The sequence below is a fragment of the Lontra canadensis genome, unplaced genomic scaffold, assembly GCF_010015895.1.
Source record: "Lontra canadensis isolate GAN:19392208 unplaced genomic scaffold, GSC_riverotter_1.0 scaffold83, whole genome shotgun sequence".
Lineage (NCBI taxonomy): Eukaryota > Metazoa > Chordata > Mammalia > Carnivora > Mustelidae > Lontra > Lontra canadensis.
Window position 1 is genome coordinate 1,201,654 of NW_022631077.1, and position 21,133 is coordinate 1,222,786.

At 38.1% G+C, this 21,133-nt stretch overlaps 1 protein-coding gene across 5 annotated transcripts in view; it reads right to left on the reverse strand.

Moving 5' to 3' along the window:
* Window positions 1–7,069: 7,069 nt before the first annotated feature.
* Window positions 7,070–21,133, reverse strand: part of PLAG1 (PLAG1 zinc finger) — a 48,474-nt gene continuing 34,410 nt past the window's right edge. The window contains exons 2-5 of one of the 5 annotated variants that reach the window (XM_032882585.1): window positions 20,960–21,064; window positions 13,389–13,487; window positions 10,511–10,869; window positions 7,070–9,985 (exon numbers count right to left, since the gene is read on the reverse strand). In XM_032882585.1, the coding sequence (XP_032738476.1) occupies window positions 8,728–9,985; window positions 10,511–10,752 (1,500 nt within the window). In that variant the 5' untranslated portion in view covers window positions 10,753–10,869; window positions 13,389–13,487; window positions 20,960–21,064 and the 3' untranslated portion in view covers window positions 7,070–8,727. Of the gene's footprint in view, window positions 9,986–10,510; window positions 10,870–13,388; window positions 14,085–20,959; window positions 21,065–21,133 lie in introns of those variants that run through there. The other 4 variants (XM_032882586.1, XM_032882588.1, XM_032882587.1 and 1 more) reach the window with 4 other exon arrangements.

A 21,133-nucleotide genomic window follows, 5' to 3' on the forward strand; every position in this document is an offset into this window, starting at 1 on the left:
TTTGCTATGTGGATTCATAAGCAGGACCATAGAAAGGAAGCATTACAGGGACAAGTGTAGGCAAAGGGATAGATAAGCACAGAGAACAGTGAGTTAACATCACACGAAAATCAGAGAAAGGAAGAGGAGGCAATGGGCAGACTGCTAAGAATAGATGAGAACTTTCGTCTGGTACTGACTTCACACTCTCTTTATCAAGGTACAGTTTAGAGGCAAATATGGAAATAGCATATGAAAGAATTTATAACAGAAGATACAATAGTAGGTAGCACTTTACTCCTGCAAAAGGTAATTGAATTCTGAAAATTGGATGAACTGAACTCATCTGTCCGAAGTCTTTAAACAATATGGTCTTTGAGACCTTTAAAAGGGTGTGTATCTGTGACAACCACTGAGCACCACAGATTCTGGGGTGGGAAAAACTGACATACCTTGAAATCTTAAATAGGGCATGGCTTAGGCTATTAACCTACTTACACAATGAACGTTCCCAGGGCATGAAAATCTGGTTACAGGAGCCTTCTTAGAAATGTCATTAGGGGTGTGCGAATGATAATAACAGATCAATTATGTATTTTTAGAAGCGGGACAGTTTACCAACATCATTCCAATAAGACTACCAAATGCACCAACAACACTTTGAAAGGTCTCCCCCATCCCCACCCCATAAAAAGATTTAAAGTTCTCTAATTACAAATAGAATAAACCAAAAGTTAAATCTTTGCAACAATTCTAATATCACAAAACACAAAATTCCACAGCTTATGTGAGGATCCATTATACTTCTGACTCTCATCCCCTCAGAACCCCAAGCCTTATTATAAGTGGTATTATAAATCGACTATCTGCCTATTTTCAAAAAAGATTCAATTTACATTTCCACGTGTGCATGTGTAATAAATACTGGTCTACATTTCAAGTATGCTTCTACTGAGTAAAGGAAGGTTAGTCTGTTCTCATTTTTTAAAAAGATTTTATTTACTTATTTGACAGAGAGCGAGCGAGAAAGGGAACATAGCGCAGGGAGTGGGAAAGGGAGAAGCAGGCTTCCCACTGAGCAAGGAGCCCAATGCAGGACTCAACCCCAGGACCCTGGGATCATGACCTGAGCCAAAGGCAGCCGCTTAGCAGCTGAGCCACCCAGGCACCCTCTGTTCTCATTTTTTAAAAACTTGTTCATAAGGAGAAAACCCTTCATCATCTGCAATAATGGGAGCCAAGATAACAGTACAGAAAAGGAGATTCTGAGGACTCCTTTATGGACACAATCTCCACTAAGCACTGAGCTCTTGTGTGTGTGTGTGTGTGTGTGTGTGTGTGTGTGTGTGTGTGTTTCTTTTCTAAAGCAGTCAGAACCTGGGAATTTACATTCTCTGGCATAACAGCATATCAGAGAAGAAAATATTTCTACTTCTTTCAAGGTAATACCAGCACAACTAAAGAATGAAAGTTGAATCTAGTCATATGAAACAGGTTTCTCCAGAGAAAACAATCAGATGTGTGTATAAATATATAAATGAATGTGTGTGTGCATGTATATTATGTGTGTGTGTGTGTGTGTATATATATGAAATTAGCTAATGTAATCATGGAGGTTGACCAAATCCAAAATCTGTAAGGCAGGCCGGCAGGCTGGAGATCCAGAGAAGAGTTAATTTTGCATTCTGAGTACAAAGACAGTCTGGGGGCAGACTTCCCTCTTGCTGGGGAACCTAAGTCTTTTCGTCTTAAGGCCTTCAACTGCTTGGATAAGGCCCACCTGCACTATGGAGGGTAGTGTTCTGAAGATTTATTTATTTATTTGGGGGGTGGGTAGGGGCAGAGGGCAAGAATCTTCAAGCAGATTCCCCACTGAGCCTAGAGCCCCACCCTGGGCTCAATCTCATGACCCGAGATCATGATCTGAGCCGAAACCAAGAGTCGGACACTTATCCGACTGAGCCATCCAGGCGCCCCATAAAGTCAACAGATTACAAATGTTAAGCACATCTAAAAAGAACACCTCCGCAGCAACATTTTCTCTGGGTACCCCAGCCTAGCCAAGTTGACGCACAAAATTAACCATCACACTAGCCAAGAGTCAAACATCTTCAGAGTAGAAAAATTTATTTTTGACCTCTGTGTTGAATAGAATGCAGGTGAAGTCAAGACATTCTGGGTTTTATCGTTTTGTTTTAGTTAGGCTGAAACTCCCAATATTTGACCATTTTTGATCTGCAAAAAAGGATAACTGGGTATGGCTCAATATGGTATTTAGGCTTTCCAGCAGTTGCAATGACGCTGCCATCATCATGTAGATGCCTGATCAGAAAACAACCTTTTTTATAAAGCTGATTTCTTTGTAATACCCCTAGGACTTAGCACAAAGTGATGCCTTTTGCTGAAGAAATGCCTGATTAAGGAAGAGTGACAGCCAAACTCAAGCTATGTATAGTCAGACTTGAAATTCCATCTCCCCTCAATGGTAAACCATTGGTATGAACTTCTTAAGAGTGACACAAACGAAAAATGAGCAAACTGCTTTTCAAATTACTTTTCCATAAGGGAGATTATGCCTTAAGTGAATTAATTCCAAATGTACTTTTTCAAAGTATTTTAACTAAGAAAAGCATCATGTTTTGATAACTAGTCCTTGAAATATTTCAAGTGCCTGAATTTAAATAAAAATGTATTTAGTGTTAAGAATTAACAAAGCCATGCTTTTTGATTTTCCAGAAGCAAGCTGGTGAAAAGAGGGGCTGCTGACACTGCAAATTGCTCTTCAGTCTTTTTCTCTCTGAAAGTGGGGGATCCTTAAAACAGGAAAGCCAAAGGTAAAGAGGGAATTTTCCTATCACCCCAAAAGAGGTTATCAGATACATAAAACATGTTTTCTACAGCTGATTCCTGCTCAGATTATTAACTGAATCGTCAGATAACGTCTGCATTCCTGTTTCACTGATGAGCCTTAGAAGTGGTGTGCGTGCTTTGGTCCAGAGAGCTGCCAAGGGAGGGTTTTCAGCAAAATTTTAGACATAGAGCCCAAAGGAAACCTCTAAAAGGACAACTGATAGTACCAGCAGACAGCAGGTGTTAAAGGAATGCTTAATGGCAATCTTTTCTCACACGAACAAGAGACGTTATTGATTTATACATTCTAATTGCCTTTTTTGGATGCTCATCTGGATTACAGTTTTGATACAGGATCTTCTGACTTTTTTTCTTTTACAGTTTCTATCCTTCCTTTAAAGGTACAGAAGTTTTAAAATAAAACAAAGGACACCCTGGAATTTTACATTTCGTTTCAACAACAAAGTATTGTCCTCGAGTCAGCTACTAGAATTGTGTATTTACCCAATGAGAAGATATTTAAAATTCAAAGTGAAAAGAAAAAGTTATATCCAATAGAAATGTATCATCTATTAAAATTTCAGGAAGATCTACATTATCTAAAGCCATTCTATAATTTTATTCATATATTTTGTGGAGTTCACATATCTTTTTCTTACAGCAAACATAACACTGTAGGCCACAAGAAGCTGCAGTACTATTGTTTTGTTAGCAGCAAATTAATATTTTATATCTGGGTAACTGGACAATAAATAGCTTGCTCCTTTGGATGTGGATGTTGAAAATGTAGAATCACTGCAGCTTCAGAATGTGATTGCTATTTTACAGAGCTTATACACACACAAAAAATACGATCTTTGTCTATATTTTATACAAATACAACAGTAGTTTGTGAATACATTTTAAGTACATGATATACATGATAAGCCACTTGATCTCCCAATATCACAGAAGAGCGATTTTAAATGCAATAAAAATATACAAAATTCAGCCTGGAATGCAGATTTTTCTTTTCTATTTTGACTCAAAACTTTATCATTCAAACGTTTTTTAGAGTACTAGTCCAAACACTTTTTCGTCAGCTAAAAATACAATTTCAGCAGTCCAGCTTATGTTCAGGCATGATGCAATCCATTTCCTAATGGATTCCCAGTTTTTGTTAAATTCAACGGGCTGTTAGTAACATACAGCATGTTCTTCACTCCACACCATATTACAAAGCCCACTTTTCATTCTGAGTTAGAGTCACCTTGTGGACAAAAGCTGGGTTTGTTCTGATAACATTTGCACGTCCAAGATTTCCTTTTGCAAGTGCACGTGAATACATTGTGGTGGATGGTGTTAAAAGTCTGTTAATGACAGATTAAGTCACAGTATAAAAATATATTGTACACCTTTATGCCTAATGGAGTCCTTTTTTTCCTATGGCTAAAAAAATACGACTGAACAAGACAGAGACGTTTGTAGCACCATGAAGAGTTGTATCCCAAGTTACATTAGCAGCATGATCCAACATAATATTGAAGGAGTGTTTCTGAGAAGATAAACATTCATTCTGGTTCATCTGTACCACTGAAGCTTATACAAGGAAGTGTTTCAAACATTAGCAATAGTTCTGTCATTTCTAGAGCAAGATAAACTTATCAAAAGACACTGCCTTTCCATCCTCAAAGGATTGGTAACTGAGAAGGGCCTAAGGGTGATGATCTATGTGTGCCTTTACCAATGCGGGTGGTATCAGTTTATGTGATCCAAAAGGCACTCCGTATGGGTTTCTAGCACAAAACTATACAAGGCGACTTTCATGGATCTATGGAATCGCGACAGACTATTTATGTTGTAGACACGGCTGCTGACACAGTGTGAGAACAAATAAGACAAGGTAAACTTAGGCACTATTTGGCAGAGATAACAGTCCGCTATTGCTAATGAGGAATACTCGACATTTAAAAGACCTCCTCCAATGTCACATGGATCTCAGTAGGCTAGAAGCAACTTGGGTGAACTGGTATTTTTTAATTTACATACTGGGAAGACAGTGTGTTTTGAAACACGTAAACCTTGTAAAAAAATAAACCATTGTAAAACCTTATGAAAAGACACACACTGATTCTGTGCAATATAGCAAATTGATAAGAAAACACTGTAAAAATGTACCTGTTTAAAATACATCTACCATTTTTGAACACAAAGCATTATATATCAAAGGCCTACATATATATCATCTAATGGCACTTGAAACAAATTATAATAAATCTTAAAATAAAAGGCATAACCTATAAGAAAGTTTCTGTAAAGGTTTAGATTCGTTTTGAAAGTGCTATATCTTGTAATATGTGTAGTATAGAGGTTGACCAAGCTTTATTTTTTAAAAAAATATTGGCCTATATATGTGTATTGCTTACTAGATGAATGATCCTGAAATATGTACTCTTTAACATTCATTATTAGCTTAATAAAGCAATCAGCTCTGGCTCATGTTTCAGTCAGTATATGGTTTTTAAAAACCGCTACTGTCCAAATTAACACAATATATCACTATATTCCACAAATGACTAAGAATAATAAAGCACAAGCAACAAATAGGCAAAAATACATAGCTTGGAAAAAACACTAAGTGAAATTAAAAAGTTGCACAAAGAGTGGGGTGTGATCAGCCAGGACAACTGAAGTTTCTGAAAACTGTACTTGGTAATAGGATTTTAAAATGTGAGTTTTAACAGTGACCAGTAACTATAAAGATGATATTTGCATACATCAGCGGATAATATTGCTTACAATGCTGAGACCCTTCCACACTCATGCTTCTGTGTCTGGTGATTGAATTTGTACACACGTGTGGAAGTTCAACTGAATGAGGTTCAATATCTTGTCTGAGGTCCAAATTCTAAACTGAAATATTTTTACTTAATGATAATCCCTTTTTTTTTTTTTTAAACCAAGTGAAGGCACTACTAGAAATTTCAAGGATGATGATTCTGGCCACGGGGAGAATGAAAACAGCATTGGCAGTAATTATTTTTAATCCCATCCAGTTGATGTAAAAACAAATGTCAATTTTTTTCTAGAAAAAAAAGAGCCAGTTCTGAGTTACATCCTTGTTAAACCACTGCGCAATTAAAATAAATGAATATGCCTCATGTTTAACAGAAATAATCTCAAAAAGGGCTTAGTGACCAGTATAGTCAACGTGAAAAACAAAAGCTGAATTCCCTCTTCCTCGCATGTGTTTCAAGTCTATGAGGCGGCAACAGGCAAAGAGGTGTTCACATGAAAATTAAGACTACAATGTTAGCCCTGGTGCTCTGAAAGACGTGCCTCCATGTATCTGAATTCCATGCAGGGCGAGAATTAGCCTAAAAATATACATACATATATGGCGCCATTCCCCATTTCCAAAATGTCTTACTGAATAAATCCTGGTACTCCCTTTTTTAGTTGTTTTTTAGCAGTAAAATACAGCCTGCTAAGGCCAACGTCTCAGGTCATTAATTTGACTTTTCCTTAAGCAAATTTTAGACAAAGTAGTGCTTCCACACTTGTATTTGTGACTTCTGTGTAAAAGTACATTTTCTATTTGTGCTCTGTCACCAATTTTTTTCCTTTTTTAAAAAATGGTGATTAAAGCAATATTGAACACTAATCATTCAACTAATGATTTAAGTAAGCAATCTGTTTCATAGAAACTAAAGGAAGCAGTAATAAAGCAGAGCTAAAAGCCTACTTTCAGAGCAAATATTCTCCTAATCAAAAGCTTAGGAGCAGTTTGAAAATTTTTAAATGTATTTCCTTATTAAAACATATATAATTTTAATGCCTTTGGAACACACTTTTTTTAATAAAATGTATTTTTTATAATAAAATTTAAATACATAAGTATAAAAACTACTGCTCCTAGAATTTAAAAAAAAAAAATAGGAGCATGATAAAATATCAGGAGCCAAAGCTCCCTTAAGAGAGCAACTCTGATTCTATGAAGTGCGATATATGTGTGTGTGTGTGTGTGTGTGTATAATATATATAGTGAAACCCCCATTTACATTATTACAATTTACATTTCTCCACAAATTATACTACTCCCAAATATTTTAAATAATGTATTATATTCAGTAATCTGCACTCATTTTTAGAAATTCTTGGTAAACATCACAATCTGCAGTGATAATTGGCCCTACAAATGAAAAAAGAAGCTTCCGTATAGGGCTAATGAGTGCTCAAATATTTTTTTTCTTTTTTTTTTTTTTTTAAGAGATATATACTCTTTTATAAACCTTCCCCTTCATACCCACCCCAAAAGACAGGGTCCCAAAATAAGGTGTTAACAAGTGCTTAATAGATCTGTTTTGTAGGCTGATGTCCCAACCAATATTTAGAAAAGCATAATTTGACCTTCAAAAAGGTTATGGTGGTTGTCTAATATGAGGAAAACCCACAATAACTACTTTATTCAGTGAACACAATATTCTTGATTGTTACTTTCACATTACCTAAGACAGTGCTTGTTCTGCTTTAGTTTTCTCCCCACTCTACATATTTAATAGATTTGCAACTCTCCCCCAATTTCCCAGAGACGTGTAAAAGTGGGGTTTTACTGTATATATTTTTAGTTGCTTAAAACTTTGTGGTCATTCCTCAAATAGCTTTCTAATGCATTTAATTTTAAAGTCTCCATCTGAAAATAGCAAGGAAAGATAAATCAACACTGAATAAGAAAGATACCATGGGGGTAGGGCTGTTTTGTTTCCTGCTTTTGGCTCTTATGGGAAAGAAAACTGTATTAAATTCAGCAAGAAGTGATGTGAGCGATATAGTTTTCCTTTACTCCTCAAGAGTCTAGTTTCCAACCCTGGCAACAAGGGACAGGGTCCCTAGACAAGTTCCCAAGCTGAACCAAGTGTTCACATCTATCTTCTTAGGAGACTATCACGCCACAGAAGAAGAGACAGTCCACTCTGGGATAAACACCCCTGACATCTGTGGTTCCACAATGGCTTTTGATTCTGGACTGTGGACTGACAACTAAAACAGAATTGCTGGCTGCACCTGACCCACCCTTTGGCCATGAAAGGCGTAAATGATTAAAGAGATCTAGCCATACACTGACTCTGAAGACTCGGATGCTGTAACACAATGAGCACTATTAAACTGGAAAGAGCGACTTTGCAATGTGGCAAAATATCCTGCATACAAGTTTAAGGCCAACTACGGAGTAACATGGAATGCGTGTCACCTCACCAGGAGTCTCTTTTTTGCTATAAATACTGGTGCTTTGTGTTTAGGTTTTGTTTTCCTTGTATGTGCATAATATAGACGGCAAATATTTGAGCCAGACAACAGCAAAGTCTTCAAAATATACTGACCAGAAATTATGGTATATCTAAGAAACATCTATTATCTCCCCAACTGGATTCTGAATTCATCTGAAAACATTTGCTTATGAATCCATTTAGAGAGTAGTAAAAATGTAAAAACTCTCAGGTTATTCGTATACATTTTAGAAAATGTACATTCTGTTGCAAACATCTTTAATGAGACAAATGTCAAAAGCTAGAGCCACTGTTATTGAACAGAACTGGAAATTTTAAGATCTCAAAGCAATTTGAATGCGGGACTCGTAAGACTTTACTGCTAATAATGGCTTTCCTAGAGGAAAAAGCATCTTAAAATATGACAATTGGCAGTGAGTGTGGACAAAATACCCAGGTAAACATAACTGAACGCAAATGGTTCCAAAGCTCATTTATAAAGCTTGTTTCTATTTCATACTGGCTTAATGAAAATTGGTACTGTACAAAAGCAGAAGTTTTTATGCAGTTTTAAAGTAGGCACTAAAATAAAAATGGTCCTCTAAGGCAGGGCTACACATAGGTTTCTGTGATCAGTCCACGTCTGGGACTCCTACTGAAAAGCTTGATGGAAACGTGGCAGTGTGGTGCTCGTGCTGAAACTACTGGTGAACGCTGCTGACAGGGAGTGCAGGGAGCCGAGACCTAGAGTGTTTGCAGGATCCTGAAGATCCTGTGTCTGCGGGGGCAGCTGAGACACAGAAGAATGTGCTTCCTCTTGGGAATAGCTCATTCCGAGGCTCCCCACTGAGATAGGATTATAGGGAGGGCCATTGAGGGGTATGAAATTAAACAACTGGGAAAAATCCAAGGCAGGCGTATTTAGGGGGTCACTGATAGAAATAGAGCTTTTTGACAGGGAGAGGTCCCCTGCACCATCATCCAGGGACCCGACCTGAGGATCCAACCCTAGTTTAGATGATGATGCTTGGGAATCCTGGGATGAGGAAGGCCCGCCACCTTGCAGCTCCATCAGATAACTCTCAATCTCCCCCTTTAGTGGCTGTTCTTTTTCAGGAATAGAAATGGCGTATGAGGTAGAACTGAATGGGTATTTGAAAGAAAGGTGGTGAGAAGGATGGACAGCGTCCATCTCTATTGGGCACGTCATTCCCAAAGGTAAAGTTGTGATCATTTGGTGGGCAGGTCCCGAGCTCTGCATGGACTGAAACGGAGTGTTATAGAGGTTTAACTGCAGAGTGTTTGTGAATGGCTTTGACAACAGTTCGCTGGAAGGTAAGGACATCACCGGGAGGAGCTCATCTTTTATAGGCACAGAAACGTTGCAGGTGAATGGATCCAGAAAGTCCACTGGTTCGGTTTTGACCTTCAGAAGTTCTTGATTGTGACTCTTCTTCATGTGTCGAGTCAGGTGATCCTTCCGCCCAAATCTCTGTGCACAATACTGACAGAGGAAGTCCTTCCTTCCCGTGTGCACCACCATGTGTCTCCGGACATCCTTCCGGGTGTAGAAGCGGCGATCGCAATGCTCGCACTGGTGCTTTTTCTCTTTCACCCCGCCGGACGACTTGCCGGCGTGTGATTTAAGGTGCTCCAGCAGCACTCCCGTGCTCTCGAAAGTCTGCAGGCAGACCTTGCAGGTGAGGTCGCCGCTCGTTGCGGCATGCAAGGCCAGGTGACGCTTGAAGCCGAGCTTGGTGTTGTAGTTCTTGCCACACTCTTCACACTTAAACGTCTCTTTGTTGGGGTCATGCGTATGGAGGTGATTCTTCAGGTGATCTTTCCGGTGAAACATTTTCTCACAATAATTACACTTGTGGGTTTTCTCAGGAGAATGGGTAGCCATGTGCCTTGAAACACAGACATATTCTGTCAGTATCACGACACAAATGGCAGGGAGTCACTTTTCAAACGGAAGCTAAGCTGCTATGCTAAAACCGGCTGGCTCCCTGCTAATGGACACGCTTTAACTTAACATGTGCTACAAGGACAGTCAATATCCCTAAACACTGCAGAACTTGAGCCGCTGAAGTTGCCACTTCAGGATTCTCTGGTTCGTAGCTATTACTACAAAAGCCAATGAGTGAGGCTGAACATACTCACGTAAACGTCCATACCCTCTCCTTGTAATCTCTTTGCACAAACGGAAATTCTACTCTTATTAAGCATTTCATTAAAAAAAAAAATCCAAAGACACTAACACAACAAAGTATGTGACTTAGCATACTAAAGCTAGCCAACATCTAATCTACGTTAACATTTCCTCTCTGCAAAGCAGCTCAAGAATGTGTATACAAATATAAATACGTTTACAACGGCTTCACATGGCCAACATAATAGAAAATATAATCTGAAAGACAAATAGAGTTTAATACCTTTGTAATTTGTACTTAGAAACAAAGGCCTTGGTGCAGTCTTGTTGTATGCACTTGTAGGGCCTCTCTCCTGTGTGAGAGTAGGAGTGAACCTTTAATTTCTCAACACTGTTAAAGGCCTTGTCACACAGTTGGCAAGGAAAGTTTTTTCTTGGTTTGGTTTCACCACGCTTACGTTTCCCTGAAGGGACTTTCTGGGTATCTCTTACTTCTGACAAATCACCAGGAATGACAGTGGCCATCGCAGCCTAAAGCAGGCCTTCTTGTTGGACACTTGGGAACTGCCCAACTCCACTAAATGATTTAGCTTTAGGTGGCTTCTCAAGTTTCATGTGGTCGTAAAAGAAAGCAAAAAGGGACTGGAAAAAAAAATAAGAAACAACTAGTTTGTAACTAAATTTAATTTTTAAAATTTTTATTTGCTATGTGATGCTTTTGAATTCAAAAAGAAACCATAAAATGGATTCAGCTGGTCTAATGTAATATCTGTAGGTCTCTTTACATTTGCCAAAATACATATTAACGCATTGCTCAGAATGAACAGTTCACACACCCCCAGAAATTCCACCTGACAAATGTACTTAGGGAAAGCAGTAGTGATCGCAGGAACTCTCAGGAAGCATCAAAACATGACACTCAAAGTGGCACTATGAAGCTTCAATTTTGACAAGGTAGGATTAGACAACAGAAATCTGACTAAAAACAGAAAAATGTTTCTGCAAATATTTTAAGGTAGAAAAAACATCTTAACTTGTGTAAGTAAACTCTAATTGGACTCTGTGTTATAGAGAAATACAGAGAAGCAACTAGAAACTCTTTTAGGCACCCTGTGAACCATTCAGTCCAAGGAAGAAGTGTTTAATGCAGCCACGGGAGGCCTGAAAGAGTTGAAGGCACCACCCAGAATGGAAATTTGCTCTTGAGACCAGTGTTAGCACATACAGAGGGATTTCTGAGTCAAGAGTGGAAATGACTTCTTTTCGTAACATTCTTGAAATGGTAACACCTTGTCAAGTTATTTGAGGTGAGGATCATGGCTCCTTATCCCTCAGGGGAAAAAGACTTGGTCAGGGTAAGTTTCTTCACCTTTTTGCACATCACAGAAAATGATTCTGTTCATTGGGCACACTGAGGTTAGTGCATGAGCCAGAGTCCTCGGGCCTCCCGAAGAGCTGAGGGTATCAGTCTTGGGCACACCTGTAACCCATGTGCAGTACACCAGAGTGACTTTTGGCTTGGAGCCCAATACCTGTGCGAGGACGCATCATTACGGAGGCGTTTCAGGTAAAAGGCGTATCAGAGCTTCAATGCACTATGGCTGCTCTGAGGAAGAAGGACATGTACGGATCACACGGCAAAGAGTATGTCTACTTACACAGAAATGTTTGAACTGATGGGAACCTTTGGAAATTCATGGACAAGAGATAATAAATATTATTAACTGCATTTCTAAGAGTGAGAAACCACCTTCCCAAAGATCCACCTGATACAAAAGAGTTAAAGAGACTCAAGTTTCATGACTGCCAATCTGGCAAAGTACTTCTAAGAGACACAGAAATGAGGAGACCTACAGCCTCTCTTGAAAAAGATCTGCTTTTTGAAGTGAAAACTGCACGTGGCTAAATGATGATTAATCAACCACTACTCAGTTGGACTTTTCCACCCATTATTTACTTAGAAACAAACAAAAACCAGTCTCTTTATAGCCCTTGTTTTGGCATCAGACTGACCCTAGTTTGCCTTTAAGAGATAGATGTGTCCTGCTGAGTCCTGCCGATTCCAGTTACACTTTCGCAGGGGCTCTCTGTTTAACCTAACTTCTATAAGACTAAGTGTATATTACAGTGCATCCCTCTGTGTTTTAACGTAGAGGCTGTCACTAAACAGGCAAAATAGGGCTGTTATCCACTCACTTGATTGAAATGGAAGGCTTGTGGGTTAAGTTAACCAGTGTCTGCTTTGTGTACCCTTTCTTTATCAGAAGGGAGACACAGACAAGGCCTTCCCTTCAAGTTGTGCGAATTGTCTATATCTCCTCTGCAGTTTAAAAGTGACATTAACACAGTTAACACAACGGTTATTACTAATGCTAACACAATATGCTCCCCCAGTTTTAGAGTTCCTAACTCTCAGGGACGTGTTCTTTTCCTGTTATATTCTCATTCAAGAGACAGCTTCTCTAGCTCTCCCAGAACTATTCTGTTGTGACGAGCAATGGCACTGTAAATTGGCAGAAACCACTCTGCCAAGGCAGGAAAAAACCCAGTAATTCTGACTCTTTGATTTCCTAACATGATGCTTTTATGCACCTATTTAGAGCACTGTGGGAAATAAGCTGATAAACTTGTCAACTGTAAAATCAGCACGGAATGCAAAATATCTAAGTCCCTGTATATAACGAGTATCTGAAAATATTTCAAAGACTGGTCATATTTGTCATTATTGTATTATGAGTTCCAAGCATAAGGGGCAGAGAATTCCAGTTGGGGGAAAAAATGTAACTTCTAAGTCAATGAAAAAAAGTCCTGAAAGTACACCATGAAACCATAGACAAACATTTGATTATATTAAAGTTGGTGATAATACGGAGTAACAAGTAAATTCTGTTATCTTTGGATGTACATACTGAGCAATGAAGACAACTGCAGATTTCAAATATTACACTTTTCTAAGACCAGCTGAAATTTTTTCATGGCTAATAATAGCTTTTCATCTCAATATATTACAGAACTCAAATTAGTTACAGGTGTATTTAAAACTACAGGATAATATAAGGTTGTGAACTCAACACTGAATAAAAGTCCACATTCATAATATGCATATCAAATACTTTAAAGAAACATGCAGAGAACTGTAGTGATTCTTGTTCAATACATACCTGATGACAGATGGAAAAAGCCTCAGACCTTGATCTTAGCCAGTCCCATTGACTCTTCGTGGAAGAGAGCGGAATCCAGTCCTTCCCATTTTGGCCAATCTGTGAAACAAAGAATAAGAATGGACTACACTCTAAATGGAATCAGTATGTAAATGATGGAAAATAAAGGATAAAAGAATTGCAATTTCATGGCACATGCTTACATTCCATACTCTGCTGACAAGTCATGCATTAATTTTCACCAGTTGCAAATTTTTATTAGTTCTAAGCACACTTACATGACCAAATGAATGCAGAAACAAAAAATAAAGTAGTATTACCTATATAAATGGCATTTTGTGATGCTGAATGACTCCCGCTTCTTTCCCAAATTCAATTTTTTAATTTTTTAAAATCTAACTTGCCTACTGAGAGAAATGGATATTAGGGTTACTATCTTTAAATGAAATTGATCAAAATTTCATTAAGTTTAATAATATTATGGAATAGACAAAGTCAGTGCATCTGGAACCTTATCAAAAGAGCAGACTCCTGAAGAAAGCACCTCATCTGCCTACAGGACACATACCTGTGCAAGGAGGGTCTCTCTGAGCTGCACTTTTTGCTACCTGCAACACCTGCTGATCTATTTCCCAGAATGCTGCAAGGATTGCTAAAATGGAGCAATAACTCTGCACTCTTTAGATTTCAAAACCATGCAAGGGAAACTATATACGGGTTTGCTGCAGAGGTATCAAGAACAAAGCATCACTTGGTTTTAAAAGATCACTATTGAAAAATCTTAAAATATCTGTAAATAATGCCTATTGGCATGATCTTCAGTTAACTAAGAACATGCATAGAGAAAAAAAAATCTGTTAATAATTCCCGATTGTACAAGTAAATGTGAAAAGAATGGTCAAAAGGCAGAAAAAACAACTATAGTATTATCAATTGTAGAGACTACAGGGCACAAAGAAATAAGCTCTGAATATTTTAAAGTTGAATGTTCAGAACTCATGACTGTAAGAGCATGAGGGGGATAATATAAATCAAATGGTTAAAGTACAATAATAAAAGGATTCACCAATGACAAGCTAAGTGGAAACAATTTTACATAATGTTCCAAACACAAATCTAATTAATTTCTCCTAATATCAAATTTTCACATACTTTTAAGAATTTGATGTGTAAATAAAATATTTACTAGAGAACATTCAAGCATCATTACAAAAATAATAGAGGTATATTTGAAAGCAGCATTATTCTCATAGTTGAATACAAATTCAGACTCATAAAAGATATTTAAAAAGTTAAAGCAAAAGCTCCATTCGTTTGTAAAGCACAGGACATGCATAAATGGAAGAACTGAATTCCGCACATCAAAATTGTAAAATAATAAAATTAACTTTGTAAATACTTACTTGCCCAGGGCACATACTGAGGTTTTGGTTGGTAGTTAAGAACATGAAAGCCTGCTTTGTGTACTGTGTTATTTTAATAATATAAATACCTTGCAAGTATAGAGTGTTTTCATCTCTATGGCCTCCCTGGAAAATTCAATGGACCTGAGAGGTAGGTGCATTTATCATCACTGCCATTTTAATGTGAGAGACTCATAGAAGCTGACTATCCTGACAGCATGTATGTGGTCAAGAATGGGCATAAGCCTTAAAAATTCCTTTTTCCACTCTTACAGGGCTGCATTCTAGGAGAAGGGTGGGTTGGCAAACCATTACGCAAGTGGATAAGTCCCATATTACATTTAAAAGACAAGAACACGGAATAGTGCCTATTTTCTCTGTTGGAACTGCCAATATGATCCGCAAAAGGAAACAAATATAAGACTTTGCTTCTTTTAATAAAGACAGTTTGCAAAGTAAATTTTAAGTAATTTATATAACAGTTAAAATAACTAGCATATCTATCTGAGTGGACAGTGATTTGGGCAGAAACAAATATAGAAGCTGACTAGTAAACAATACATTTTTGTATTTTTCCTGACCAAATAAATTTTATTGCATCTCAAATAATTCATAAAAATTTCAGTGATGCTTATTCTTCAATGGCACTTATAATAAAAACTTTAGAGTTGAAGCATTTCAATATAGTTTAAAATTTCTATCTTGATTTGAAATACTAGTATAGTCTACAAAATTACCCATTACATCTTTTAGCCTGAAATAAAACAATAAATAAAGCCAAGATTTTCATTCATTTTATCGCAGAACGTAATTCCAAAGTCACAGTTAATTTCCCTAACTTCAATCTAACTATTTTGAGTTCTTATGAGTGACCCAATAATTTCAAAGGGCTGCTAATTATTTCCCCAAACAAAGGAAACCAGGATCCAGTTAGAGTTCATTATTATATGGCTTGATAAAATAAACATTGAAAAGTATACCATTTGCATTTATGTAATCCTAACTAAAATGTCAACTAAACTGATCTGTGTTCTTTTTTATAGAAGTAAGAAAAACTTCTAAAAAGTAACTACTATTTTCTGAAAAGTCTACAACAAAACGTCTTCTCCTACCTTTCTTTTTTATGTGTCAAATAGCCGTTATTATGCTTTTCAAACGATTCAAATTCTTTGCCTTAATCTAAGAATTGTGAAGCAATATACCCATATACCCATTTCAACTGGCCCTGAGAAAGTCACAACACTTCAGGATGCCCTTCCAGTTTTTGCTGGTACGGAAACACACATTTATTTTCTAGGGCAACTTCGCATACATAAAAACAGGAAGTAAAGGGAACATTGTGTGTGCGTGCACACACATGTGTTCATCATCCTACGTTTTACATTCTAGAACAGTGACTCATACAGAAACATAACAAGCAAAAATGAATTATACATCAGAGGGTCTACTAAAACAAATTCCTATGAGGTGTTGGTGTTAAGTACAGCCCTGTACTGTTTCTATACTTGCAATTCCACAGCTCTGTCACTCATCTAACAGCTGTGAATTCTTAGGACACTTACCTGCATCAATAATTTGTTCGTATTTAGGTTAAAAGTCAAACATACACTTTGATGATTAAGGGCAAATGCCATCGATAATCAAAGCTTTATTTATGCTCCCATATGCTAATCATAAAACACCATGAGTAAACAATGCAGAAAATGTCAACATTTGCTTAAAACATGTTTTTCATATAAATAGGTAGCTTACAAAAGGAAACTTACCAATAGTCAGTACTTTAACTCACACGTACAAAACATAACAGAGCTTCAGATAAGAAGTGAAAGAAATTAACAAGATAACAGCAGACCAATACTAAAGTAAGGGCAATGGCATAGTCAGCACACTTTTTTGATCAGGAATGTTATGTGGCAATTTTTACTGCATTCCATTTCTGTAGGTGTGTAGAATCCCTTATTAATGGAAAATAGGAGGAGAAGTATATCTTGCAAGACTATTAAAAGACTGTAGGCGGCATTGGGGCAGTATCTCTGTCAGTTTTATTTATTCACTGCTCTTTCCCATAAAAGTAAAGTTTTACTTACTTATTTATTTTGAATGAATGAAAGTAATTAAAGCAGAGCATGTGCTTTCCAGCATCAAAAATAACTACAGGCTTGCTCAATCACCATAACAGACACAGGACAGAATATACATATCTATGTTCAAGTAAAACATAGTAACGGTATGGATACAATTTGGTCCAACAAACTAAGCCACTAACAAGGTATTTTTGAAACGTACCAGCTATTTGTAAAGGCTTAGATTAAAACAGCAGCAACTGTTGTAAAGTCTAAAATATTTGTTTTGTTTCAGAAAACAAGCCTTCTCAGACTGATCCGTTGCTAAGGAATCAGTACAAGTAGGTAATATCAATCCAGTCCCCATTCCTAATAAAAACTGCTAAAGTGAAAATATGCCTGGTACCTGCACCCATGCCTGATACAGAGTAGGAAGGATATAGCAGGATGGTCAGATGGTGAGATGGGGCTGCTGAGGCCTCAAGAGGACAGAAAGAAGCAGGAGACAGGGCAAAGAGCTGGGATCGTGCCTGATCCACCAAAGCTGTAAGCAGGTACCTGATTAACACATTTTATACCCCAAATACTAACAACTACAGTACTTGTTTTCCTATAGAAGTCATAGTTAACTAAAATTAGTAAAAATAACTCTGCCTGCTTTGAATGACTGTACTTGATATTTTCAACTTCTGAGCAGTTCATTAAAATGTAGTTCTAGCACACCCCTTTTGACACTTAGCATAAAATTTAGCCATACTCATATGTAGAAAGCCTTATGTTTAATGTACAAATAATAAAACCTAACAGACAAGTGAAGGGAAAAAGCAGACCTGTTTGTTTTTAAGAACCAAGAGGAAAAAGACAATGGATTCCAAAGTGGAACCCACAAATCCCAACATCAGTTCTCTCTGTACAATTAGGATGTTCCTTGTGGGCCACCTGGAACCTGGGTATGGCTGTGTTATTACATTTTCTAGAGTACCCAGAGAGAAAGGAGAGACAATCGAATTTTGTTTTCCAATTCTGAAATATTTTCATTGTTTTTTTATAGAACATAAATGTCATGTTAAGTAAAATTTTTTTTTCTTCTCTTTTTTAATGATCCATGACTTAGAAGTCAGCATTTCCTTTAAAAAAGTACATGGAGGATTCTTCCCCCTAAGATTATATAGTCTTATCAAAATAAAAAGCTAAAAACATACACATGGGTAGCATATCAAGTATTTCCATTTTCATCACATAGGGTGATCTTAGTATTTGCAAACAGGATGTGTGAGGGGAACTATTTACAAGGGAAACAATGGTGCTTGGGAGAGAGCAAAGAAATCAATGATATGTGAATACCAAGTAAGATTGCTTTATCAAGACTTTAATGGCTTTTAGAGCTTTTCTTGGCTTTGTTTTTTGGTATGAAACATTTCCAAAATACTGGTGCTCTGGCTAGGTATAAAGTAAGTGATTCACAGGTTAGCCCAATTTGAAAATTGCCTATTTCCCAAATTGTGAGGGGCTGTTTTTATGACCACTGACTTCTTATATTCCTGGGGTGACAACAAAAATGCCAGACATCAACTCTAAAAATGTTCACACGGATGGACCACAAACACCTGGAGAACATGTCTCCATTCATTTAGGGTTAACTGACTGATACTACTAAAATGACGAACACAGCATCATCTAGGTTCCATGTTTGAACTCTCCAAGCACTCCTACTGTGTCTGTCTACAAATGCAAATGGCTAGGCAGAAACAGCGCATGTTCCAACAAAAGTGATGAGGAGAAAAGATTTTATGTAGTTACAAAAGCTCATGCAGGGAATTAGTTTTAAACCATCTCAAAATAAAGTGCACTTGAAATACAGGCTAGCACTGTGCTATACGAGGAGATATAAGTGTGTGTGTGTGTGTGTGTGTGTGTGTACATGCACACACACACAAAATCTTGAGCAGCATTAAGCTGTATCATGAAAAATAGCCCAGTTCAGGGAAGGCTCTATATTTGCCATTACCCTGTCCTTAAGTTATGCCCGTGTAACCGTGCAGGTCACAACCAGCTCTGGAAACCACCACCTCTACGTATTCCTATAGTTGAATAAAAAGGATTAACTCTAGGCAAAAATGTCAAGTCGGGGTGGCCACTCCCTCCTCCACCTCCAGAGGACATGTACACTGCCCAGGCCATCCCAGTCAGAAGAGATTTGGTAATTACATTCCTAGACTGATTTAACTTGAACGAGAAAGAACTTAACAATGTTATGCCTCGGGGTGCCTTTTACCTCTAATACAGACTGTGACACTCTCCTTGAGATGACCTGTCTCCCCACCCCTGGGGATTCTAAATTCAGCTGCAGGGAGACTATTATTCATCTTTCCACCCCCCAGCACCTGGTCAGCATCCTGGCATGTAGCAGACACTTGATAAATATTTTTTGACCATAACTATAGCCTGGATAAGGGATTTCAGAAATCAGAACAGCAGGTCACCATGTTTTGGTGTTTCTGCAATTTCACATCAGCGTAAAGCAGGCTCAGAAGACAAACCCTGCAGGAGGAGGCTGTTTGTTTGCTCGGATGGCAGAGGAGAAACGTGGGGAGCATCACAACCACCTGGGTGGGGGGTCCCAATAGTTTCTGTCAGGGGGTGCTGAAAGCTAGGAACATGTGGACACATACTAGCAGGGGCCTGCAGGCGGCCCGACAGGCAGGGAGACATAGCTGGGGTGCGCTCCATCAGCCCAGATTTTCAGAACATATCTGCTTTCACATGTTCTGTCCCACAGCTCCTTGTGCGCGTGCAGCCTGCATCCCTTCCGACTTATCGTTTGGAAATAGCCAATGAAGTTTTATAGGAAAGAAAAAGGAATATTCAAAATCTTGGAAGAGGATGTTCTTCATGGGAAATTAAAATGTGAGGATGATGTTGAAAATTTCAGAAAAAATGTCTGAGGGATTACTGATACAAGAAAAATAAAAAAGGAGAAAATCTACATAAATGTTGTTGGCTCCATAAAAGGACTGGAAAAGTTTTTTCTTTTTTCGAGCTGCTAAAACAGTTTCATCAAAAAGTGGTTCAAAAATGACAATGAAGTAGAAAAAGAAAAAAAAAAAACCCCATAATCTGCAACACTGAAAACCGTTAACATCTTTAAAAAACTGACTATACAAATATGCAAATGACTAAACATTTATGCTAACTAGATTTTAATGCTTAATTTTCAGAGAATACTGTGATCAGAAATTTTAGCCAGATTAGTTTATGTACATTTTGTTTGACTGTAAAACTCTGTTCATGCACAGTGGGGGACCCTGCCTGGCTCTCAGGCTGTGTCCTCCTTTCCCCAGGGCCCACCCCCTGCCTGCCCTCAGTGGAGTTTATGACCTTGAGCCTATCCTCTGGAACTTGGCATAGCCATCTTTATTCATACCATTCTTACTTCCCTAGGGCTGAGGGTCCTGGCCTCTAAACCTTGATCCTGTGCGTGAGGTCCTGTTGACAGACTTACCTGGTCCCACATCCACGGATGCCTGGACTTCCAAGTATCACTATCAATTCTGTGCCACTGAGCTGCACCTATAGGCTGGGAAGCCCAGATGCTGGGGTGTGTCCCCTTCGCAACCAGGCTAGCAAACTGCTCTTGCCCCACGGAGTTCCTTACTCTAGCATCTGCCCCATCCCAGCAAGCAGAGCGAGCAGCCTTCCTCACCTGCCGGGAGTTTATCGGATCCCTCTCAGTAGACAGGAAGAAGACATAGTGGTAACATGGGATAGTCTATCACTCTGAGCAAGAGGAGAAAGAGGATCTTAAAAGTTCATCTGCGGGATATTTGGGGAACATGAACAAATAAGCTTTTACGGCAGTTATGCATTTTGTGCACAAAGTAAGGAAGACTGCTCACTGCCAGTATTTCAATCCTTCCATTAGACTATAACTATTAATAAAGTCCTGCTGAACACAATCCATATTGATAGACCTTAAAATAGTAAGTGGCATGCTTATTATGTGGCATGCTTTTCAAAGCTTTTAATACGGTATCTTAAATTATTCTGAAACTGAAATAGTGGATCACTTTGAAAGCCATGCCATATAATGATAAAAGCCACCTACCTGAGGCCCTGCTCCAAACTCTACAAGGTAACCTTATTAATAGACCATCACAGAATGAAGCATTTCTGGGTGCCAAATACGGCCAATGCAGCACCAAGAGGCAACCTAAAAAGAAAAGAAGAATTAGTTTGAAATTCCAAAAGTGTGATCCAATCTGGTTAATGGCGTATGAGC